General features: G+C 35.9%; 2 protein-coding genes across 4 annotated transcripts; both read right to left on the bottom strand.

Moving 5' to 3' along the window:
- On the bottom strand, positions 49-5,496 carry LOC109723939 (two-pore potassium channel 5). 2 transcript variants are annotated; one of them, XM_020252464.1, is made up of 2 exons: positions 4,074-5,487; positions 49-370 (listed from the first exon to the last, which is right to left on the bottom strand). In XM_020252464.1, the coding sequence occupies exons 1-2, from the start codon at positions 5,231-5,233 to the stop codon at positions 223-225; spliced, it is 1,308 nt and encodes a 435-aa protein (XP_020108053.1). In that variant the 5' UTR covers positions 5,234-5,487; the 3' UTR covers positions 49-222. The 2 variants fall into 2 exon arrangements, with proteins under 2 accessions (XP_020108053.1, XP_020108054.1); XM_020252465.1 differs by lacking the exon at positions 49-370 and adding an exon at positions 2,525-2,616 and having other exon boundaries at positions 4,074-5,496.
- On the bottom strand, positions 13,533-19,130 carry LOC109723938 (protein TRIGALACTOSYLDIACYLGLYCEROL 4, chloroplastic). Of its 2 annotated transcripts, XR_002219796.1 has the most exons (6): positions 18,773-19,130; positions 16,982-17,216; positions 15,969-16,323; positions 14,894-15,231; positions 13,870-14,119; positions 13,533-13,709 (listed from the first exon to the last, which is right to left on the bottom strand). XR_002219796.1 is itself a non-coding variant. In XM_020252463.1 (5 exons), the coding sequence occupies exons 1-5, from the start codon at positions 19,042-19,044 to the stop codon at positions 13,922-13,924; spliced, it is 1,398 nt and encodes a 465-aa protein (XP_020108052.1). In that variant the 5' UTR covers positions 19,045-19,130; the 3' UTR covers positions 13,721-13,921. The 2 variants fall into 2 exon arrangements, 1 of the variants encoding a protein (XP_020108052.1); XM_020252463.1 differs by lacking the exon at positions 13,533-13,709 and having other exon boundaries at positions 13,721-14,119.

Genomic DNA, 22,088 nt, shown 5'->3' with positions numbered 1-22,088 from the left:
CTAGAAATGCAAATGTTAGTTGGGTTTGCTCTTGGAATTAGTTGAGAGTGAAGGCGGCAAATAAATGATGGTCTTTTATTTACAATTGCTATTGGATGTACAATATAAGAATGAACAAGCTGTGTGGACTCAAATTCTACTAATTTTGCAATTTTACAGTAGGTATATTGAACACACAATTTGAACTTGTACAGGGTGTGCCAACTAACCTCACATAATCAGTCATCTGGCGGCATTTAGTAGATCGTGCAAAGTGATCTTCCCAGTATTGTTGGTATCAAGCTTGTTGAACTGGTTGCAGATTTGCAGTATATCTTTCTCACAAATCCGCCCCATCTCCTTCAACTTGTATATAACATATTCTGATTGGCTGAAATTTCAAAAAGAAATGAATAAGGACATTGGAGGACAATATATGATGATCAAAAGCAAGCAAAAATATATCTATCTATATATATATATATATATATAAGATGAAGCATATATGTTTCCCGAAGATAGGTAAACAAGATTGTTTCAAACGATAAGTGGATTTGGTATGCATGCAACACACCATTTCGAAGTTCTTTTTCCGCACCAAGGCAAATGAAAGTACCGAAATGCAATATCAACCAACAACACCACCCTGCCTATCACTCAAGACAGAACACCAAGGAATGCAGTAAGAATAGCCATATCTGTCTAAAGTTAACTAATAATATATGTGGATAGTGCTATTTATGTCTATTGGGCAGTGAAAAGTAAGCTATCAGAAGTGGTTCAAACAATTTCGTACAACCCACCATGCTTTACATAATTCTCTATTTCAGCGGATAGGCACTTGATATTAGTACAACTAGCATTTAAGCGAAGACTCTCTATAACTCCATAAATTCTAATATTGCACAGAATACACAGAGATGAGCTTTTAGAGGATTTGACTATTTTTACCACGCATTACAACCTTAGCCCAACAGTAGAACAGTCCCTTCATGCAGTAACTGTAACTTGCTTTCTTAATCTCAGCAGAGATACTGATATGTTTAGAAAAGCTTAATTAAATAACTTCACTGTAAAGCATTAAAAGCTAATGTTATCAGAGTTTCCATTCTGGGAGTCCTCCAATAAGCGACTAATGTTACTGCATGGTTCAAAAGCTACATGTGCCCATTTTGCAAAAGTTCAAGGTTTTCATGATCGCCAATGTGGTGCCCATTTTGCATCATCATAAATTGTAAAATAATACAAACATTTTTACCCAATCATATATTAAATTCATCAAGTAAGATATTAGCTAAAAAAAAGAAAAGAATGAATATGTCATTACCCCCGAAATCACAATGTAAAAGGGACAAAATGTCTCGATATAATTAAGACAAACAAAAGTATCTCATGATAAGTTCTTAGACACGCAATATGTCACACGGTCACAGCTCAATAGTCCCATATTGGATACAGAACGGGTACGGATGCGTGTGTAAAATACTAGCACTCTAACTCCAGTATGAAAGCTTGGGCTTAAGCATTTTCAGCCACCTGTTTAGACCCAACATACGAATACTAGTGACTAGTCAGGTCATCACAAAATCTAATCATCTTCTAACGAAGATGTTCTCGTATCCTCGTCTCTGATCTTTATCAGTTTCATGTTGTCCTCATAATTTGCCTTCTTAATATAGTATTTTTTCAACAGTCAAACTATATGAGGCCCCTCGCCCTCCTCGTTCTATAGATAATATACTAGCCACGTTTTCTATAGTCAAACTCTCTCTCTCTCTCTCTCTCTCTCTCTATATATATATATTATATTATATAAAATATTATTTTAATATACTATATTTTCAACTCCTCTCCATAAATATTGGTTGGTTCGTACCAAATTCGTACGACCCGTGTTGTAGGAAATCCCGGACTCGCCTCGAAAAACGGAGTTGCCTCTCCCAATCATCATCAACCCCCCCCTGCGGTAGTTNAAGTTTCTCTCTCTCTCTCTCTCTCTCTCTCCCCTTGGTTCAATCGTACACACGCGCACCAACAAGTAGTGCAACAGCACAGTGAATGGGCGAAGAAGAGAAGAAGCCCTTGCTCCCCCTCCTCCGTTCCCACCTCTCCTCCCCCCTCCCCCTCTCCGACGCGATCCTCCTCCCCTCCATCGCCTCCTCCGCCGCCGCAGACTAGCCCTCCTCCTCCTACAAACACTAACACCTCCTACAAACACTCAACTCAAAATTGTTTCGTTGAGATCTGAATGGGAAATCCACATATTAGCCACTACGATAGACAAGGCCTTGCTAGAAAGTGTACCAAAATAGCTAGCAACAAGTGGATCTATGCAACCGTAGCAAACTGAAGGAGTCCAATATCTAATCATGCTTTCACGCCCTAGTTGCAGAGGATCAACAACAAGAAATGTAAGTTGATTTGCAATACCTTATTGCCTCTTAATTTTTGCTTTCTTACGATTTATGAACCTTCATACATAAAGTAAGACACAGGAGAAGAAGGTAAAAAAAACACTAACTAGAGTTCAATGAATTTACTTATCAGATGAAAATAGAGCATTCCAATTCTTCAGAAGTTTCTCATTGCATCCAGCTTTTAATATTGACACTTCAGCCATCATCATATCACAAATTTCTGCAATAATCAGATATTTAATATTACGTATTTTTAGTGCAAACTCTCGAAGTTATTGTATGCTTATCATCTTTGTGTTGCCTCACCCAAGCCTCAAAAGTGTTTGCCATAGTTTTTCCTCAAAGGCTTCAGCGTCAGAAGCCAACAAACCTTTTATAAATACAGGGTTCAAAAATAATTTACAAGGCACTTATGAAAGCTTATAATTTTGTCCCCTGTAATGACCATAAGAAGAAAATAACATGCTGCTGTGAAAATGAATATAAAATTAAGTAGAGTTAGAGAAACTAATATAAGCTAGCACGGGATGAGCATTTTGTTTATAGGTTAAAGTGTACGGAGGCCGCCTCAACTATTGGGCATTTTAAAGTGATCCCTTAACTTCTTTTTATTTACTTTTTTTTTTTTTGTTGACATCCCTTACTCTTCTTGATTTTTTTAAAAAAAATTTGAGTGACTTCTATCTATTAGCTTGGTTTTTTTAAATTCAGCGTTAATTTTCTTTAAACTGAAAACTTTAATCACTTTCCAGCGACAAAATAAAACAATTGGCTGGTTCTGCAAACATTTCTCTGCTAATAGAACTATTCAATCTGACAAAATTCTCAACTTAACAAAGTATATTAACTATAATCAAAAGAACTAGAACCTGAGGTGGTGTCAATAAAAAAATTATATAAAGTTTAGGGGTTAGTTTCAAAATGGCCTATAGTTTTCAGCACATATTTACCTTGTCAATACAGGAGGATATATTGGAATTTTTATCACCAGGAGAAACCCTTAGGAAAATTGGTGCTTATATCTATCAAAGGAATAAGTGAAAACGAAAGATTTACTGTAATTTGGTCCTCCAATGTCGTCATAGGTGTCTGACACATTCATGCTTAACGATTTCAACTAATTGAAAATCAAAAGAACAATCACGCAAGAAATTAATCTTCTTGGCATCATAATCATCGCAATGCAGCCAGACATGCTTCTGATATATTATGAATTGGTCCTCAAACTTTCACTAAATGAACTTGTCCGGTATTCTTCTCTAAATTGCATGTGCCATCATTGAATTCGCTTTTAGTCTTAATCCTCAATATCTGCTAAGGCATCTGTCCTGCACACGGCGGTACAAACCATAACGATGATTTTACCACAATTCACTAGTCAATTTGAATCATAGGGAAAGGATGCTTGATACGATAACATCCGCGTGCAATACATAGAGTTCATTTTGACCGATCTTTCTAAGCAAAATGACCGAATCACATTAAATATCATCTACCCCCTAATCTGAAAAAGGTTCCCTAAGAGTAAGAGTAGTTTCCAAGTACCCTGCTTTTCATGTTAAGAATTGGAAGCTATGATAGATAGATTCATACATCATATCAAATTAGAGGTTGCAACGCAAGATTGAAAAGTGATCACAGGGTGTTTATTACGGAAGCGGAGACGAGAAAACCGACCTGATGAAGCCATTCCGATTGAGGTCGGCAGCGAGCAGGTCCTCGACGGTGAGGTCGCGCTGGAGCACCCACTTGACGATCCTGCGGTGGCGCCTGTCGATCCGCGCCTCCGCGAGGAAGAGGAACGCGCGCGCGACGGCGAGGGTGGAGACGAGGAGCCAGAAGGAGGCGAAGACCCTGCCGGGGAGGGTCTTGAATGCGCGATCGCCGTAGCCGACGGTGGTGACCGACATCACCGAGAGGTAGAAGGAGTCCATCCAGTCGAGGTGCTCGATCCAGTAGAGCGCGACGGTGCCGGCACCGACGCAGAGCACGACGACGGCGACGGCGAGGGCGACCTTGAGGCGGATGCGCATGCGGCCCTTCTCGGCGTCGAAGATGTAGCCGCCGGGGCCGGCGGAGGCGGAGGCGGAGGCGGCGGCGATAATGGCGGACTCCTGGAGGTCGAGGACGTAGGAGACGGCGCCGGAGAGGAGGGCGTCGACGAGGCCGAAGCCGACGAGGACGAAGAGGCAGGAGAAGGCCTTGGTGGCGGGGGTGAGGGGGGCGATGTCGCCGTAGCCGATGGTGCAGAGGGTGACGATGCAGAAGTAGAGCGCGTCCACGGCGGGGTGCGTCTCCGCGCCGGAGAACCCGCGGGGGTCGGCGGAGTAGACGACGACGCCGAGGCAGAGGTACAGCAGGAGCAGCAGCGCCGCGGTGCGGAGGATCGACCCGGACGATCCGAGATCGCCGGGCGGGAGGAGCTTCTTCTTCTTCTTCTTCTTCTTCTCCCTCTCCTCCGCGTCGTCGTCGTCGTCGCCGTCGCCAGGGTTGGCGTTAGGGTTTGTCGACGACGAGGGGAGGAGGTCGAGGAGCACGGCCATGGAGGGGGCGGTGCGGGCGCGGTGGAGCCCCGATTTGCGGCGGAAGCCATAGGAGCAGGGATCGTCGCCGTCCTCCTCCCCCTCCTCCGCGGCAGCTGCGGCGGCGGCGGCGGAGGAGGAGGAGGGCTCGTCCGCGGCGGCGGAGGACGAGGAGGGCTCGTCGGCGGTAGCGGCGGAGGAGGAGGAGGGCTCGTCGGCGGTGGAGGGGAGGAGGATCGCGTCGGAGAGGGGGAGTGGGGAGGAGAGGTGGGAACGGAGGAGGGGGAGCAAGGGCTTCTTCTCTTCTTCGCCCATTCACTGTGTTGTAGAGCGGTACTTGTTGGCGTGCGTGTGTGTACGATCGAACCAAGGGGAGAGAGAGAGAGAGAGAGAGAGAGAGAGAGTAATGTAGAGAGAGAGAGAGAGAGGGGTAGAGAGAGAAACTACCGCAGGGGGGGGTTGATGATGATTGGGAGATGGGTTAAGGGAGGCGACTCCGTTTTCCGAGGCGGGTCCGGAATTTCCTGCAACACTGGTCGTACGAATTTTAGTACGAACTAATCAATATTTATGGAGAGAGGGAAAACATACTATTAATAGTATTAAAACAATGTTATATAGATATAATATAGAGAGAGAGTTTGAGTATATAGAAAACGTGGCTTCTATACTATGTATAGAACGTGGAGGGCGAGGGGCCCTCTTCTCCCGTATAGCCGCGCTCTCCTCCGTCTCCACCATCCCGACGTGCTGGGATTGTAGATTTTCAAAAATAAATTTGATGAGTGACGGATCTGCTGTGGTGGAGGTGGAGGTTGAGGGCGAGTAGAAAGAAGTACAAAAAAGCGAAGTAAAAGAAAGAGGAAGAAAAAATAATATAATTTTTATTTAAAATAAATAATATAACTTTCGTCTTAAAAAGTATAATTTTCGTGTTAAAACAGTGTAATATTTTTTTAAAATAGTGCAACTTTATTTTAGTATTACAACTTCATCTTTTTCATCTTTTTTTTTTCTGATTTTTTATTTTTTTAAGAAAAAAATATTTCTCTTTATTTTTTTATTCTTTATTCATTTTTCTTTTTATTCTTTACATTTTTTTTTTTTTTGCTGTCGCGATCTCTTCCTTGCTCTCTATCATAGCCACTGTCCTCGCCATATATACTTCTTGGAGAAGCGCGAGCGCGTCTTCATCCTCACCCTTACGAGCGATAGGGAGCATTGCTTGGCTATGACCTCATCACCTCCGTCCGCTTCGTTAGTTCTCCTTCTCCGACACCGGCTTCGATGCCTATGCCGTTGAAGGCGGAGGAAGATGACGCAATGCAAGCATGGAAGGCCGAAGACGATGAGGAGGGTCAAAGAGAAAAAAGAAAAGAAAAGAGAAAAAAAATAAATATATTTTGATTAGTTTTTTGAAAATTCAGTTCAAATCTACAAAATCTAAAAAAGCCGCCTAGTTTTGTAAAATCTCAAAACTAATAATTTCTTTATACAAAAACTATATATATATATATTATAATAAAATTAAAAATAATAATTCAGCATTTTATGCAACTAGTTTAACTAGTAATTGACTCATGACCTACTAGTTGAGTCACTTGATATAATTTTTCATTTTTCAAAAATTGGCTATACGTGGTTGGATTTACATAGTTAAATTTTAAAGTTTTTTCTTATTTATTTTATACTGCTATTCAAAAATTTTATATTTTATTCTCAAATTCTAAAATTATTAGATAATTTGGTATGCAGGAGATCGCATAGTACTTAGGGTGCACTTGATTTGGATTATCCTTGTAGGATTACAGGTAATTATGTATGTTTGGTTCATTCGGTATATAATCTGTTCGATATTGTAGTATTATAAAATGTGTAAAATTACACTGAAAGTATTATCAAGGAAATGATGTGTATTTTAAATTACTGAAGACGGCTAATCTTATATGTTACATATGTACCACATTGGTAATAATAAATCAATTATATTTTCTTAGAAAAAGTATAATAAAACTATATTTTTATAGTTATAATGTGATGGATTGATTTTAAAAAATTATTTGATTAGTTGAAAACACGCTATTATTAATATAATTCCAAAATTTTTTGTTTGTGCAGGGATAGGGATGTCAATGGGTATGGATATCCGAAATTTTATCCGAATTCAAATCCGAAAGAAACGGATATATCCGATACTAAATGGATATGAATTCGGATATGGATATAAAAAATAAAATCCGACGGATATGAATTCGGATATGGATTTTAACCGTACCCGACCAGAACCTGAACCCAACCAGAACCCGAATTTATTCTGTATTATATATATATATATATATATATATATATATATTTGAATTTATATTTTAAAATTTTAAATTTAGATTTAAAATAATAAATTTTGAAATATTGAAAAAAAAAATAATTATTTCGGAGTTCAAATTTTCGGGTTCGGGTTTCGGATTTTTGGTCTGGGTTCGGATTTGAATATAGATTTTTTAAAATCCGTCGGATTCAGATTCGGATTTGGGTCTCGGATTTGGAGTCGGGTTACGGATTCGGATTTTTGAAAATTCCGCGACCTATCCGATCTCGTTGACATATCTATGCAGGGGGAGCAGGTGAAAGCGTGTACGCGAAGAAACATTGTTTCTTTTATTATTTTGATTGCACTGGAAACCTCTCTTCTTTGCATTTGCCCAAAATTTTAAAAACGCTGCTACCCGAATATGGCAGGGCCCCACCCGATTACACGGCCAATAATGAAAAAAAAATTAAAAAAAATTGAAGCGCATGTCTTTATCAAACACGAACGAGCTGAGGCCGACTTATATTTATTCATTTATTAAATTAAATCTAATACAAACTAGCTCATTAAAATATTGAGTTAAAAAATTTAGCTTCAGTGTGATTTTATTTATTAATAAATCGAATTCGAACTATCTCACGAATAATAAATTAAATTATTAGCATTACTATTAGATGAAAAGTTAAAAAATAAAAAATTAAAATTTTAGAGAGAGATAGGAGGGCTACTGTACTACAACAGTACTTATGCTCCTAAGTTTTTAATTATTTGTCAAAATAAAGAGAAAATTACGGGAGTATTTATAATTGAAAATTACTCCGCACCTCTCAGGTGGAACAAATTATTAAATTATGTCGACAATAAACTATTAAATATGGTGCATGCTACACGTGGTTGGAGGGTGAAGCAAATTATTCAATTATATATATAAATCATATAAAGTATTAAGTATGGTGCATGGTACACGTGGTTCAAGCAATAAATTGTCACCAATAATAGGCCAATCCACGTCATCAATTTTTAAAAAAATTTTCTCAACATAGAACGGTACGCCTCTTTCTCATTTATTAAGGAAGTAGTGGGGTCCACCTAGAAAATAAATACATAGAAAAGGGTCAAAATGTATGAAGACCCCCTCAATTTTGTACTAAAACAACCAAGTCCTTGAACTTTTAGTTTTTGACTCTTTTCCCTCTTTTAATAGCACACCGTGCGAATTTTTTTATAACTAATCTTATCAATTTTTATAATTATAAAAATATTTTTTTAAAAAAATAATTATAAAAATAGACCTTTAAATGAGGTGAATGATTCACCGCATTCATAAATTCTATTTAGAGTAGAAAAATAGTAAAAACGATGAACCATTCACCGCATTTACCATCGTAGAATTATAAAAAGAAGTGAAAAAAAAAAAGAAAGCGGTGAATAGTTCACCGCAGCGGTGAACCATTCACCGCTTTTATAGAACTATATCTACAAATAAAAATTTAACAGATTTATTTTTAAAATAAAAGTTTAGAAAAGGACTGTTGCACTAAAAACCCAACACATTGCACATAATTTTATATAACTTTCAAAAATAATAATGACAATTATACATCTTAGTTTTAATATTTTATCATTATATTAAAATATTTTTTTAAAAAATATTTTTGTGTTTTTAAGCTTTGTAAGATTCCTATATATATAATATAGCGATGAAATACAACTATGTAATAAATAACTCAACTGAAAATAAAAATTTATTAAAATTTATGATATCAGATGCTCTAAAAGAGACGATAGATAATGTGCAGAGAATGATATTAAGAGCGACGAAATTGCGGTTGATGCAATGGAGAAAATATTTATAGAGCTAAGTGGAAAAAAAATAAGTAAAGTTTAGGGACTAAAGATAAAAGATTCATGTTCTAATTGCCCAAAAAAAAGGCAAAAAAATGAGAACCAAATTGAAAATTGGGTAACGGTTGGGGACCTTAGTGCAATTAACATAGAAAAAGAAAAGCTGACGTGGCAGGGTCATTGTTTGGGAAAAGAGTATACCCTGGTCACCGATAATAGAAGTCACGTGCACGTCACCAGATATCAGGAGCCGTCCATTCGTGATCGGACGGTTGGCATTTATTAACCAAAAAAAGCGCTTGGTTTTCTTGGGATCCGTAGAAACCCCTGCCACCTAACTCATTTTTTATTTTTTTTTGGAAAACTTTAATACCATACCCCTGAGGTTTCGTATGTTCTCATTTTAGTACCTTATGATTTTATTTTTTTCTTATTATCGATTCTACTAATTTTTTTATTAAATCAGTAACAAAATTACAACTAAAGGGTACTAAAGTGAATATTCGATAAGCCTAGGTGGGATCTTTGAAGTTTTTTGTGTATAATTTAACAAAATATTAATAAAAAAATTGACGAAAAAATAAAAATAAAACCACAGGACACTGACTTAATACACTTTAAATCACATGGCACTAAAGTGAAAAAGTACGAAACCACATGGATGGTATTTGAACTTTGAAGTTTACCTTTTTTCTTTTTTTTTTGCCTTTTTATTTTTTGGTCTTTTTCATTTTTTTTAAGATTCTTTTCTCTCCCAATTTAGTAAGGAATATATATCTTCACTCGTCTCCAAACTCAACCTAAGGATGCAAATGAGGCAGATCCAGAGACAGGAGGGGTGGCGTTCATAGTTTGGTTCCAAACTGAAAATCAAACCAAATGGGATCAAACAAAATAATGTTGTTCTGTTCATATAGTTTTCGGTTCGGTTTGATTTTTGAAAATTGTTAAAATATGATACTCGGCTTTAGTTTCAGTCTAAACACTTTCTGAAAATCGAACTGAACTGAAAATCAAATAGTAAATTTACTGTCACATTTTATGTAAACGATAAGTTTTCATTAGCAAATTAGAAGTACATCAAAAATGACAAAAAGATAAGACAGTAAAAGAACATGATCGTAAAACTGCATTGGCAAAATTATCTAACATAGGAAATAGCAATATTTGGATGCAACTTCAACAAATTTCTACAGTCATTTTGGTAGGCTAGTAAAAAGAATAGTATGTTTAATATCCTACTTTTATGATTAAAAAATAATTTTGAGATAATACCTAATATGTCATTCAAAATTTTAAAAATATCTTATTCATTTCTGAAAGACCAAAATATTCTTAGTAATTTTAAAAACTTCTTCAAATATCTCCATTTTTTTTTAATGCCAATGGGTTTAAGAAAGATATTTTGATAATTTTAGAATAAATTTAAAAACTTTGAATAGTAGTAAAGGGTAAATAAGCAAAAGCCCCTTAAATTTTGATTGCACATCAATGCACTTTTAAAAATTCTCTGTTATGATCAAATTTTACATGTGTAACTTTCCTAATGATTCAATTTTGATTCTCAAATTATAAATTTAATTCACAAAAAATTAGGAGTTCAAAAAACTACTTGCAAAGTCGAACCAAACTGAATTAATTCGGTATGGTTTGGATCAATTCCTTTAATAAATCGAATTGGTTCGGCCTAGAATTTTTTCAAACCGAAAAATTTGATTCGATTCGAGAATTTTCTAAAAATCGAGTACAATCGTAAAAGGTATGAACTGGTTCGAGACAGATTGGTTTTCTGTCTCTCGCTCCATTTTTTTTTTTTTTAAAGGATAGGAAGCGAATTATTTATTTTTATTTTTTTTGCCCTCATTTACCGCTCCATTCAAAACAGGTCAGGGCGAAAGTTTCATCCATTTTACATTCCTAGCTCAACCTCTATCTTGAAATAATAAAAAAAAATTAAAAAAAGTAAAAAATAAATAAAATAAATTAAGAAAAATCTCTACCTCTATCTCAAAAGTCCAATATATCCTAAATAAAAAATGTGATCTATCTTTTTCTACATAACATATAACTATAAAATTTTATTGAATTTTATGGTATAACATTATTGGATATATAAGAGTATGTGTAATTTATTTTAGAGTGTAGTAAAATGCACTTGAAACCCCCTCACCTATAGCCTATTTTGAAATAGGCCCCTAAACTTTGATCCAATGCTATCAAGCTCACTTTCATTTGATAATTTTTTTTATTTAGTAATAGCTCATTTTTTGGATCTATCAAAAAATCTCGAACTCAAAGGTTTAAAAAATTACTAAATATAAAATATTAAAATACTATTATTTTTTGATAGCTTAAATTTTTAGAGATAAATGACTGTTTCACAAACTTTCCTTTTTATTGAAATCTGTAAAGGTTCTAAACTTTTTTTTTTGATTCGAAATATTTTAGTTAGTAAATTTGAATTTTTTAAAAAATTGAGTGACTCTATTAGCTATTAGATCTTAATTCTTCTAATTTATTTCCTAAAAATTATGAAAATCATTAAATTTGATACAATTTCCAACTATTTTGATATTTTTTTAAATTTAATTAGCTAAATTAAGTCAATTCTAAAATATTTAAAAGTAAAAGGGATTTTCCAATAAAAAACCAAAGTTAAGGGGGCCTATGTACACTTTTACCTAGTCTATAATACATAATGCACTATATAATATGCAATTTATGTTATAAAAAATGCCTAACAATAAGTCTATTTTTTGAAGAAAAATGCAATATAAGACCATATGCAAAATAATATTTTTGTATTTTCATCTAAACAACTTGTCTTTTCCTTCAAAAAAAAAAACTTATATTTTTTTTTTTTCTCCCTGTTTAGTTGTCCCCAGCTCAACTTACCTAAATATATTGTAATATATCTTATTATATCATAATTTATATATTATTATATTAGTTTTCACATAATAATAAAATAATAATATAAAATAGTTTCTGTAATATATACTGTATAGTTTACAACAAATAATGCATGATATTATATTAAATGCAATTAATATCATAGTATAAGTACATAATATTTCATATTATTTTATACAAATTTGAGAACATATATAAAGATAATATTTTGTATCCCATCTAGCACAAAAGTATGCACAAAAAAAGGGGGAAAAAAAATACTATGACTAATGTTAAAAAATATCATGTACTAAAAATATGATCCTATGAACATGTCATCAATTATTTATTTATTTATTTATTTATTTTTTGTTTTGGACATTCTCTTATTTCCCTTGGAATAAAAAGTTAATCTTAGCAATAACATAAGCCCTGACAAGGATTTAAGTGCACATCGGCACGACTTGTTCGGCTGTACCCATCGGGTCTTATGACACTGACAAATATCGATAAGAAACGACCCCCGCACCAATGGCACAGGTTAAAACCTTTTTTTCTTTAAAATTAGCAAGTAATTGCAATAATGAAGTACAAAAGATTTAAGAAAGACATATAATAAGTAACTAAAATATATTAGTGCCAAAGAAAATAAATATTTCATGACATAATGTGCGACAAAGGCAATTATATGAACGACACATCGACACAGCAGGACACGCAATCCCCCCGTCACGACACTTAAATCCTTGGTTATAGAAAAAGATTAAGCGAAGTGATTCCTAAGTTATTCCAAAACAACCCAACTTAAAACAGAAGATATTCTTGAACCAAACACTATCCAAAGAATAAATCTTGGCAAAATCTAACATTGGATTATTATTTCTTTCTTTATTCTAAGTCAGGAAAAGAAGCTACAAGAAACCTCTCAGAAATCTCATCAAAAACACAAGTGAAAAGGAAGAAGGAAATTGTTCACACATTGCTTTTTTTAGTAAATCATTTCTCATCTTCTTAATTACCTACTAAAAAGTGTTCCCTTGTGACCTGCTGCATATGATGTACTTGAATCACCAAATGAAGCTTTTTTGCATATACTTATCCATCTTTAGCATTAATTGAGGTAAAAACTTTAGCATTACGTCCTCAATTGCAAGTCAGTCCAACATTGTGCTAGATTTCTTCAAATACTACATGTGCAGTGTAAATTATAAAAACACTATTTCTACGACACTTGAAATGTTGGAGAAAAATGGTTGTTCCATACCTTATAACATAGTATCAGAGCTGAAGGCCCTGAATTTGAATCTCACCAGGTCCCTAGTCTCATTTAATTTCCTCCTATTTAATTCAAGTTCGCATCTTAAGCTCAAACATGATGGCGAGTGTCAAGTATAAAATATTAACACACTGTTCTCTGACGACTTATATAACACTAGCCTAACCAAACATGCAATTGAACTAGCGCGAGGGGTTGGGTACGAAATAGAATTGGTCGGGTTGGGCTTTGTCTTATACAGTTTGTCGCGTCGAAAGGATAACGAAAGAGCTAACCCTTGATATTGCTATTAGTTGGATAACAATTAAAAAATAACAATAATGCAAATATAGTTTTGAAGAGTACAAGGTCAAAGAGACAATTGAATTATATCTAGCAAACATCGATATAATACAATTCTAAAGTATACGAAGGTCAGGTTCAGGTTGGGTTAGGTTTTCAGTCAACCCTGGCGCAACTGAAGTTCCAAACTAAACAATCGAACAAGAAGAATTCAATGAGAGATTCTCCGATTAAGCAATGAGAAACACGCATGTCACAGGATTACAATTTTGGTAAAAATAGATCTGACAAGCAACTAGATGAATGAAAGGACACGAAAAAGAATCATGGGGTAAGATCTACTCGTACCAACAGATTGGAGGAGCTCGATGCAGAGGGGGATGTCGAGCGAAGAATTTGTTCAGGTCTCGAAGAATCGAAGCTCCACCATGAACTCCTTGTGTCTGGGGGAGTACCAAGCTGTGGCCTTTGCTGACCCAAGAACCTTCAGAGCCCAGTCGAGCGCAAAAATCGACTCATCCATGCGGGGGATATGGTTCCCATCTTTTAGGTCAAGTACTACTTTGGAGTCAACTCGGAAGCTTATGGGTCCAGCTATCTGTAATAGTGTGGGAAAATTTTTTTTTTGAAAACCTGCTTACGTAATAATCATATTAAGAAATTCTACCATTGGTTTAACTTATGAAACACCAGTGTAAAATTTTGAAATGTAGCTATATTTTTGTCGATCAATCACTGTTTCATTTTGATTTCCAACTTCAAAGTGTTAAATTTAATAAAGTACCAAATAGTTCTATTGTGCTCAAGTGTCGCATATCCTAAGTTTTGGCTCCTGAATCCACTTTATAAGTAGATTTACATTTAGCAGTACCAAGCATAAAATAAATGAAAAAGAAAATTCTGATGTAAGTATAGTCTCGGATAGATGGTGTTAGATTAACAAGATACCAAACATACTCCAATTAGAGACTTATAACAAGCGCACATAACGCTATAATGCTTTAATGCAATGTTGAAACGTAAAATGATAAGGAAATCTACAACTTTCCTTAGAAGTCTTAAAATGATGCGCGTAAATTTCCTTGTGTATCCCCAAATTAGTCCCCGTAAAATGGTTGAGAGCATACAACTGTAGCTGCTCAATGCTGAGACTCTAGAACTCATGAGGTTTTCAAATGTTAACCTTTATGATGTCTAAAATCACATCAAATGGCATAAATTTTGGTCTCATGGCCCTGATGCTTGAATTTATCATTGACATATAACTCTGAAGTTTTATCTCTCCAGTGCAAGTAGCTAATTACTTAGTTATAGCATTAAAACATCTACAAAAAAACATATTTATTGGTGCCCAAAAATTTGAAATTGTTACCTGTTGCTGAAGAGAAACCAACATGTCAGGACAAACAGCTTGGATAGCCCTTAAATCTGGTCGCCGAGAGTAGTACACATCTTGAGCGAGACGAGTCGCACCGCTTAAAAATTGTGAGCCCGAAGGGAAATCGAATCTGGCACTTAACCTGGTGAGATCGAGGAAAAGCCTCTGGAAATTTCCATGTTGAGCCGTGCAGGAGACAGAAGCAAAGAGATCAGCAAAGAGACCAACTTTATCTCTTTGAGCACATAACCAGAACGCATTCAATCTATTTGATTCTTCTTCCTCAGATAGTCTCGCTGAACAATCTCCGAGCGATGCACTGGCTACTGCACCTGAAAGGACCAAAAGAAAGAAAAATATATTGGTCAAGCCAGAGTGATTTTGTAGTCATAAACCAGCAAGCATAAAGAATAGAAGTATTTAGATGGAAAAAAAAAAACTTAGTTAATTTGCAAGGTTTAAATTTCACAATCAAACCATTAATTGACGGTAACTACCGACAGAGATAAAGATGGTTATTACTGATTTCTTGATAAAGAGAGGAAACATTATTTCGAGCCTAGTCTGATAAAAGAGTGTTACTAAAAGAAAGTAAAAAACATGCACCTTACCTTAATGCATTTTGAAACCAGTACTTCGACTTCAGCATTCGAGTTTCCTACCTAAACTTTCAACGGTTTTGATTTCAGACAATTTTGTTAAGTTCTGTTAGAAGTTAACAGCTTCTGTCAAGGGAGTTACAGAATATTTCGTCAAGTAATGAAATGTTCCATCAAAATTGTAGAATACTCCGAAAGAAAATTTAAAAATGTAGTTTAAGTTTTGACGGGGAGTCAGTTCAAATCAAATTTACTATAAGATTAGGTAGCAAAATCAAATTTCTAGAGTTAAGATACCAGTTTCAAAATTCAGTATATTTCAGGTGGCGACTCCACAATTTTTTTTTCCTAGAGGAATAGCGAGAAGAGAAAGCAGCGATCAGTATCATTACACAATCCAACAACAGCTTTTCTCCATTCTAAGAAATCTAGTTTCTTCATGGGACTGAAAAGTATGGTTTGATGTTTACCAATTGTCCCTGAACCCGAAACATGAGGATCTGAGAGAAATAGGTCATAAGGTTGGACCATCTTTAGCTTTCCCTCTTTCTTTCTCCAAAATTCTACATCTTTCTTGAAGGAAAAAGCCGCTTTCATACATAACCCAGGCAGCAAAGCGGCTGGCACTTTATCAGCTTGACAGCCGCCAAAGTGCTTTGGATATCCACTGTTATGCTGTAAGCATAAATGATAACTGAGGCCAGAACATGAAGAAATAGAAGCAAGATCAATTGCCAATGACAGAGGCACATCCCAGTATGTTCCTTTCTTATCAATAAATAGTCCGGGCCATGCTGCCTCCAATGTTAAATTGTGTTGAGGAAGCTGCACACAGTAAGAAATCCATGCCCTAATAAGGAAGCATAATTATTATTAACTAAAAAAAAATCTGGTTGCATGGACTGTAGAATACGTGGTTGATAAGAAAGAACGCGCAAGCAACAATACAGGGAGAAGATTGATCTTGCAAAAGGTAATTGTATTTCATTCAAGCATCCTTTCAGGTAAAAAGAAGAAACCCATCGGAATTCCTGCAAAACTAAGTGCCTATTTGACTCAGCTTCTAAGAAGTAAGAACATTCCTTTGCTTGAGAAGCGAAAGCTGGTATTTGATAATCAAATAAGGCTCAACCAGGGAGCAAAAATTTGCTTATAGATCATTAGATCTTAAAAGAAGAAGATTTAGGGCCAGTTGTATGGTGTAATGTTGTTCGATGAAGTGTTGTCAAAGAAGAGCTACCAGTAACAGCACTAATAGCCTTTTCATTTAGAAACGTCACAGCAACGACCCTCCAGCAGAAGCAAGAGACTCCAAGCTGAAGCTTCTGCTTTTGGGCCTTGCTTCTTGCTGCAGTAGAATCTCCAAACCATTTGCTACAAGCAGTAGTAGAAGCTAGGTTAAATGGGCACGGAGTAGAATGCAACGGATGCTCGCAGGGCATTGATGAAAAGTGGAAACTTCAGAGAGTTGCACAAAGCTTGCCTTGTGATGATAGATTGCTTTGACTCGATTCTCCTTGAAAACATCGTATGTTTCAACTAGTATAGTTGAATCCGGTGTGATTAGTAGTTCCGTACCAAAACCTAGAGAAAGTACATCATGCATGTGTTTCTTTATGATCTCATGCCGCGATTTTTCCTCTACATGGTTTGACAAACCTCCTTTCAGGAATGATAAAATTTTCTGTACATGGAACTGCTCCAGAATAGTTGCAGACCTGCACGATTTATATATTTGTTAAGAGCAAGTATTAGAAAGTGATAATTTGGACTTTGGATAGAAAGACTCAAAAACTGGATTTAACATTTCCTACTCAACTAAGACTACGGACTTGCACATTCGAACGCTGTTAATTTAGTGACTCGGTGGAGATGGCACGAATTTTCAAATACAAAATGTGCAAATGTTAGGTCTCACCAAGAACCAAGTTCTCCTCGTTGTTAATATGCCATTAATTTGCACCCCGGTAGCGTCTCGGCACTCCTCCACAGTAAAGCAATTCAAACAAACTCTATAATTGCTTATTTTCTTGATATTCAAGGCCAAAGAAATTCTGAGAAACAAAATAAGGCATCAGCAAGCATCAACGATGTCCCAGATTCTCATGCAATCGTGCAGAGAAAAAACAACTTTTTCTACAACCATGGTGTAACAAACCCCCTCCAAATACTCATCCACTCGCTCAATCATATGTAGATTTGGTACTTTCAAAAAACCATCACGTGAGGAACTGAATAGTTCGCTGGAATTAGCAATGTGCCGGGCCCAAGCCACCGGCCATCAAAATGCGTAATCCCGAGTTACTATTTTTAACGTGCTAGTCATATATTTGGCGCTCAAATTCTTCCACATTATCCAATGTTGGAGTACTAAAGAAATCACTATCAGTCCAAGTCATGCGATAATAAACCACAACTTATAATGTCTCAACCACAATTCTACCACACTAGAAGGCGAACTACGACTTCAGTGACAAAAGATGTCCAAAAACATTTTAGATGGCCCTCTGACAGCCGCTAATCCTCATATGCGGCCCTCAAATTCTTCAACAATGTCCAATGACAGACAATGGGGGGTGTCGTATTCGAAAGATCTCCTTGTCAAATTATTTGGGCAACAAGCTATCCGGCCTACGATCTTCTCGGTAGGCCCCGTTTGGAAGTCGAAATAATCAACACAAAAATTTTCTTCTAGGACGATCGTAAGTCGGAACGTTGTTTTTCTACTTCCTGAAAGGTCTTGTCATCTATAATTTATAGGATAGCATATTTCACCTGCAAAATGATTTATCTCATTCTGAAAGAAATGACTTGAAGGCCGAACATGATATTTCATTCTAAATATTCGATATCGCTCCTTTTCTACCAAATGTAAAAATATCTCCTCGAGTAATTCAAGAGGATACACCGAACAACGCGTCCAAACAGGACCCCTAAAGATTGATCCTCTACTCTAGTCTACGAAGCTATCTCGATGGCGCTCAAATTTACAACCACCCAACAACACCCACCAATATATCCTCATTCCAAAACTCTTCCGCGAGTTAAAAAAGGTCAAAATGGATGACGGTGATTATTAATGTATAGTTTAGGAGTCAAAATTCCATCCTTAGATCATGCTATTCCACCCTCACCCGCTAAACTAAACTCTACGAAGAACACTGTTGTCCTAACCCTACAAATCTATATCCAAATGCCGAAGATTAACGTGATAACTTTTAAATAATTTTCTCTGAGAGATGAGAGATGATGATGGTGGGTACTACTTGCATACCAGTTGTGGGAGAGGTGGAAGGTGTGGGCGCGGTGGAGGAGGGGGCCGGAGCGGGGGGAGAAGGAGGGGAGGAGGGGGAGGGACATGAAGCGGTGCATGAAGTCGAGCTGCTTGGGGCGGGTGACGCGGGGCCCGCGGGAGAGGCCCAGCGGGAGCGGGTCCCCCGGCACGGCGCGCGCCGTCCCCTCCATCGTCGCCGCCGTCTCCGCGTCCGCCTCCCACCTCCCTCCTCCCCCCTCCCTCGTCGCCCACCGCAGCCGGCCCACCATCATCGATCGCCTGCAGCCTGCGCCCTGCAGCCTGCAGCACCACTGACCACCCCCTCCTCTCCTCTACTCTCTCTCTCTCTAATCCCCAACCCTCTCTCTCTCTCTCTCTCAATAGCCGCCCAAAGGAAAAGTGCAAAAGTTTTATTTTATTTTATTTTTTAAAAAAGATAGATATTTTGCTACTCGTTTCGTTTATTTCATTTAGAATTAAACTTAGCTGAAAATATGAACCAACTAATATTCGAATTTAGAATCTTGAATACCAACCATCAAACCTTTTACCACTTGCGCTAGGGACGGTCAGTGAACAGTGCGAAAGTTGGAAATGATTTTTCATCGTAAGTATCTACTTTTGCTGTCTAGTTTTAAATTTCTATGTAAACTTCACAAATACGTAGTTTTGTATTTTTTTTTATTTTAGTATTTTATAATTTAAAGTGTATCAATTTAGTATTTTGTGATTTTTTTTTGTTTTTCCTCAGTCCCTCCGTTAACTTTTCGTTAAATCATATACAAAAAATTCTTAGATAACCAATCTATAGTTTATCGAATATTTATTTTAGTACCATTTAGTTTTAACTTTATTATTGATTTAATGAAAAAGTTAGTGAAGGGATAATAAAAAAAAAGAAATGAAACCACAGGATACTAAAGTGAGAAAGTGTGAAACCATATGGATGGTATTTAAAGTTTTTCCTAAATATTTTAAAGGCTAAAATATAGAAAATTCTCTTGTAAATACTTATATTTTTATTTTTTTTCTAATTTTTAAAAATTTATGTTTTGTATTTTTAAAATTTCAAAAATATTTTTAGCGCGGTGCGGTACGACATTAATGGGATAATAAAATAACCAAATCACTCTTACTTTTTTTATTAAAAAAATAATTTTTTAATATATTTATATTATTCGTTTAATTACCAAATCACCCTTACTTTTTTTTTCTTTTTGGTTTTTTTAAAAAATTTATATTCTGTTCTCTTAAATTTTTAAAAATATTTTTAGAAAAGTACGGTATTAATGGAGTGGGCAAAATGACTAAATCATCCTTAATTCTTTTACAAACAAAAAATTAATAATATATTTATATTATTTTGAAGGATATTTTCGGCATAAATTATAAGATATGGATGAAATAGTAATGGAACCCTGACGGAAAAAGGCTAAAAATATAATAACTTGAAATGTTGAGGGGGTGGAATACAGGCTTTTGAAAGTTGGAGGAAAAAGTAAAAAAACAGCTAATTATAAGAGGGTTTTCTGTAATTTAGTTTTTTTAAATAGCATAATTGGCTTTAGTCCAACCAAAGCCTTTCTCTCCTGTATCTCCCCTTGCTCTCACTCCCTCTTTCTAGATGCTCAAGAGCAAGTTTGTTTCGCTGGAGCTCTCGGGTGTAGAAACCCTTCAGTGGGAAGCTCCCAACGATGTTTTTTTATTAAGGAGTCGCGATCTGTTGTCTCGTGTCATTTTTATCTCTGTTGAAGGGCTATAATCATTTTTTTAGGATTTAAAATTTGGAAAGAAAAACTTCAGCAGAGATCTCTCCAACAATATTTTGTTAAGGGTTAATTTTTATCTCTAACCAAGCATTATAATCCTTCTCTTTAGTAAGGGTTATTTATTATTATTTTTTTTTATCTTTTATCCAAGGGTTACAATCCTTCCCTTCAGGCTTTAAAAATTTTGAAAAAAATACTTCAGGAGGAAGCTCTCCAATGACGTTCATTACGAAGCCTCATAAAATTCATTATCACCGTCACTTTTATCTCTATCCAAGCATTATAATATTTCTNAGGCCCAGCGGGAGCGGGTCCCCCGGCACGGCGCGCGCCGTCCCCTCCATCGTCGCCGCCGTCTCCGCGTCCGCCTCCCACCTCCCTCCTCCCCCCTCCCTCGTCGCCCACCGCAGCCGGCCCACCATCATCGATCGCCTGCAGCCTGCAGGCACCACTGACCACCCCCTCCTCTCCTCTACTCTCTACTCTCTCTCTCTAATCCCCAACCCTCTTTCTCTCTCTCTGTCTCTCAATCGCCGCCCAAAGGAAAAGTGCTAAAGTTTTATTTTATTTTAATTTTTTTTAAAAGAGATAGATAGTTGCTAGTCGTTTTGTTTATTTCATTTAGAATTAAACTTAGCTGAAAATATAAATCAACTAATATTCGAATTTAGAATCTTGGATACCAACCATCAAACCTTTTGCCACTTGCGCTAGAGACGGTCGGTGACCATAATGTCTTTTGTGGACCACATTATGTATCTTGAATATCANGATACCAACCATCAAACCTTTTGCCACTTGCGCTAGAGACGGTCGGTGACCATAATGTCTTTTGTGGACCACATTATGTATCTTGAATATCATTTAGGGACGGTCGGTGAAAAGTGCGAAAGTTGGAAATGAATTTTCATCGTAAATATCTACTTTTGCTGTCTAGTTTTAAATTTCTATTGAAACTTCACAAATACGTTGTTTTGTATTTTTTTTATTTTAGTATTTTTAAGATTTAAAGTGTATCAATTTAGTATTTTGTAGTTTTTTTTTGTTTTTCGTCGGTCCCTCCGTTAACTTTTCGTTAAATCATATACAAAAAATTCTTAGATAACCGATCTATAGTTTATCGAATATTCATTTTAGTACCCTTTAGTTTTAACTTTATTATTGATTTAATGAAAAAGTTAGTGAAGGGATAATAAAAAAAAAAAAGAAATGAAATCACAGGATACTAAAGTAAGAAAGTACGAAACCATATGAATGGTTTTAAAGTTTTTCCTAAATTTTTTAAAGGCTAAAATATAGAAAATTCTCTTGTAAATACTTTTTTTCCTAATTTTTAAAAATTTATGTTTTGTATTTTTAAAATTTAAAAAATATTTTTAGTGCGGTGCGGTACGACATTAATGGGGATAATAAAATAACCAAATCACTCTTATTTCTTTTATTAAAAAAATAATTTTTTAATATATTTATATTATTTGTTTAATTACCAAATCACCCTTACTTTTTTTTTTCTTTCTGATTTTTTTTAAAAATTTATGTTCTGTTCT

The sequence above is a fragment of the Ananas comosus genome, linkage group 18, assembly GCF_001540865.1.
Source record: "Ananas comosus cultivar F153 linkage group 18, ASM154086v1, whole genome shotgun sequence".
NCBI lineage: Eukaryota > Viridiplantae > Streptophyta > Magnoliopsida > Poales > Bromeliaceae > Ananas > Ananas comosus.
The sequence above is the reverse complement of the archived record's forward strand: the minus strand, read 5'-3'. Positions and strand labels throughout refer to the sequence as shown.

What these genes read in the sequence shown, in the direction of transcription:
- LOC109723939 (XM_020252464.1), bottom strand. Translation starts at nt 5,233, where the DNA reads ATGGGCGAAGAAGAGAAGAAGCCCTTGCTCCCCCTCCTCCGTTCCCAC. An exon ending in AATCGGAATGGCTTCATCAG is followed by an intron (nt 371 to 4,073) that starts GTCGGTTTTCTC and finishes TTGAAATTTCAG; the next exon opens with CCAATCAGAATATGTTATAT.
- LOC109723938 (XM_020252463.1), bottom strand. Translation starts at nt 19,044, where the DNA reads ATGATGGTGGGCCGGCTGCGGTGGGCGACGAGGGAGGGGGGAGGAGGG. An exon ending in TTCGGGTTCAGGGACAATTG is followed by an intron (nt 15,232 to 15,968) that starts GTAAACATCAAA and finishes TGGTCCTTTCAG; the next exon opens with GTGCAGTAGCCAGTGCATCG. An exon ending in TGGTTTCTCTTCAGCAACAG is followed by an intron (nt 14,120 to 14,893) that starts GTAACAATTTCA and finishes ACACTATTACAG; the next exon opens with ATAGCTGGACCCATAAGCTT.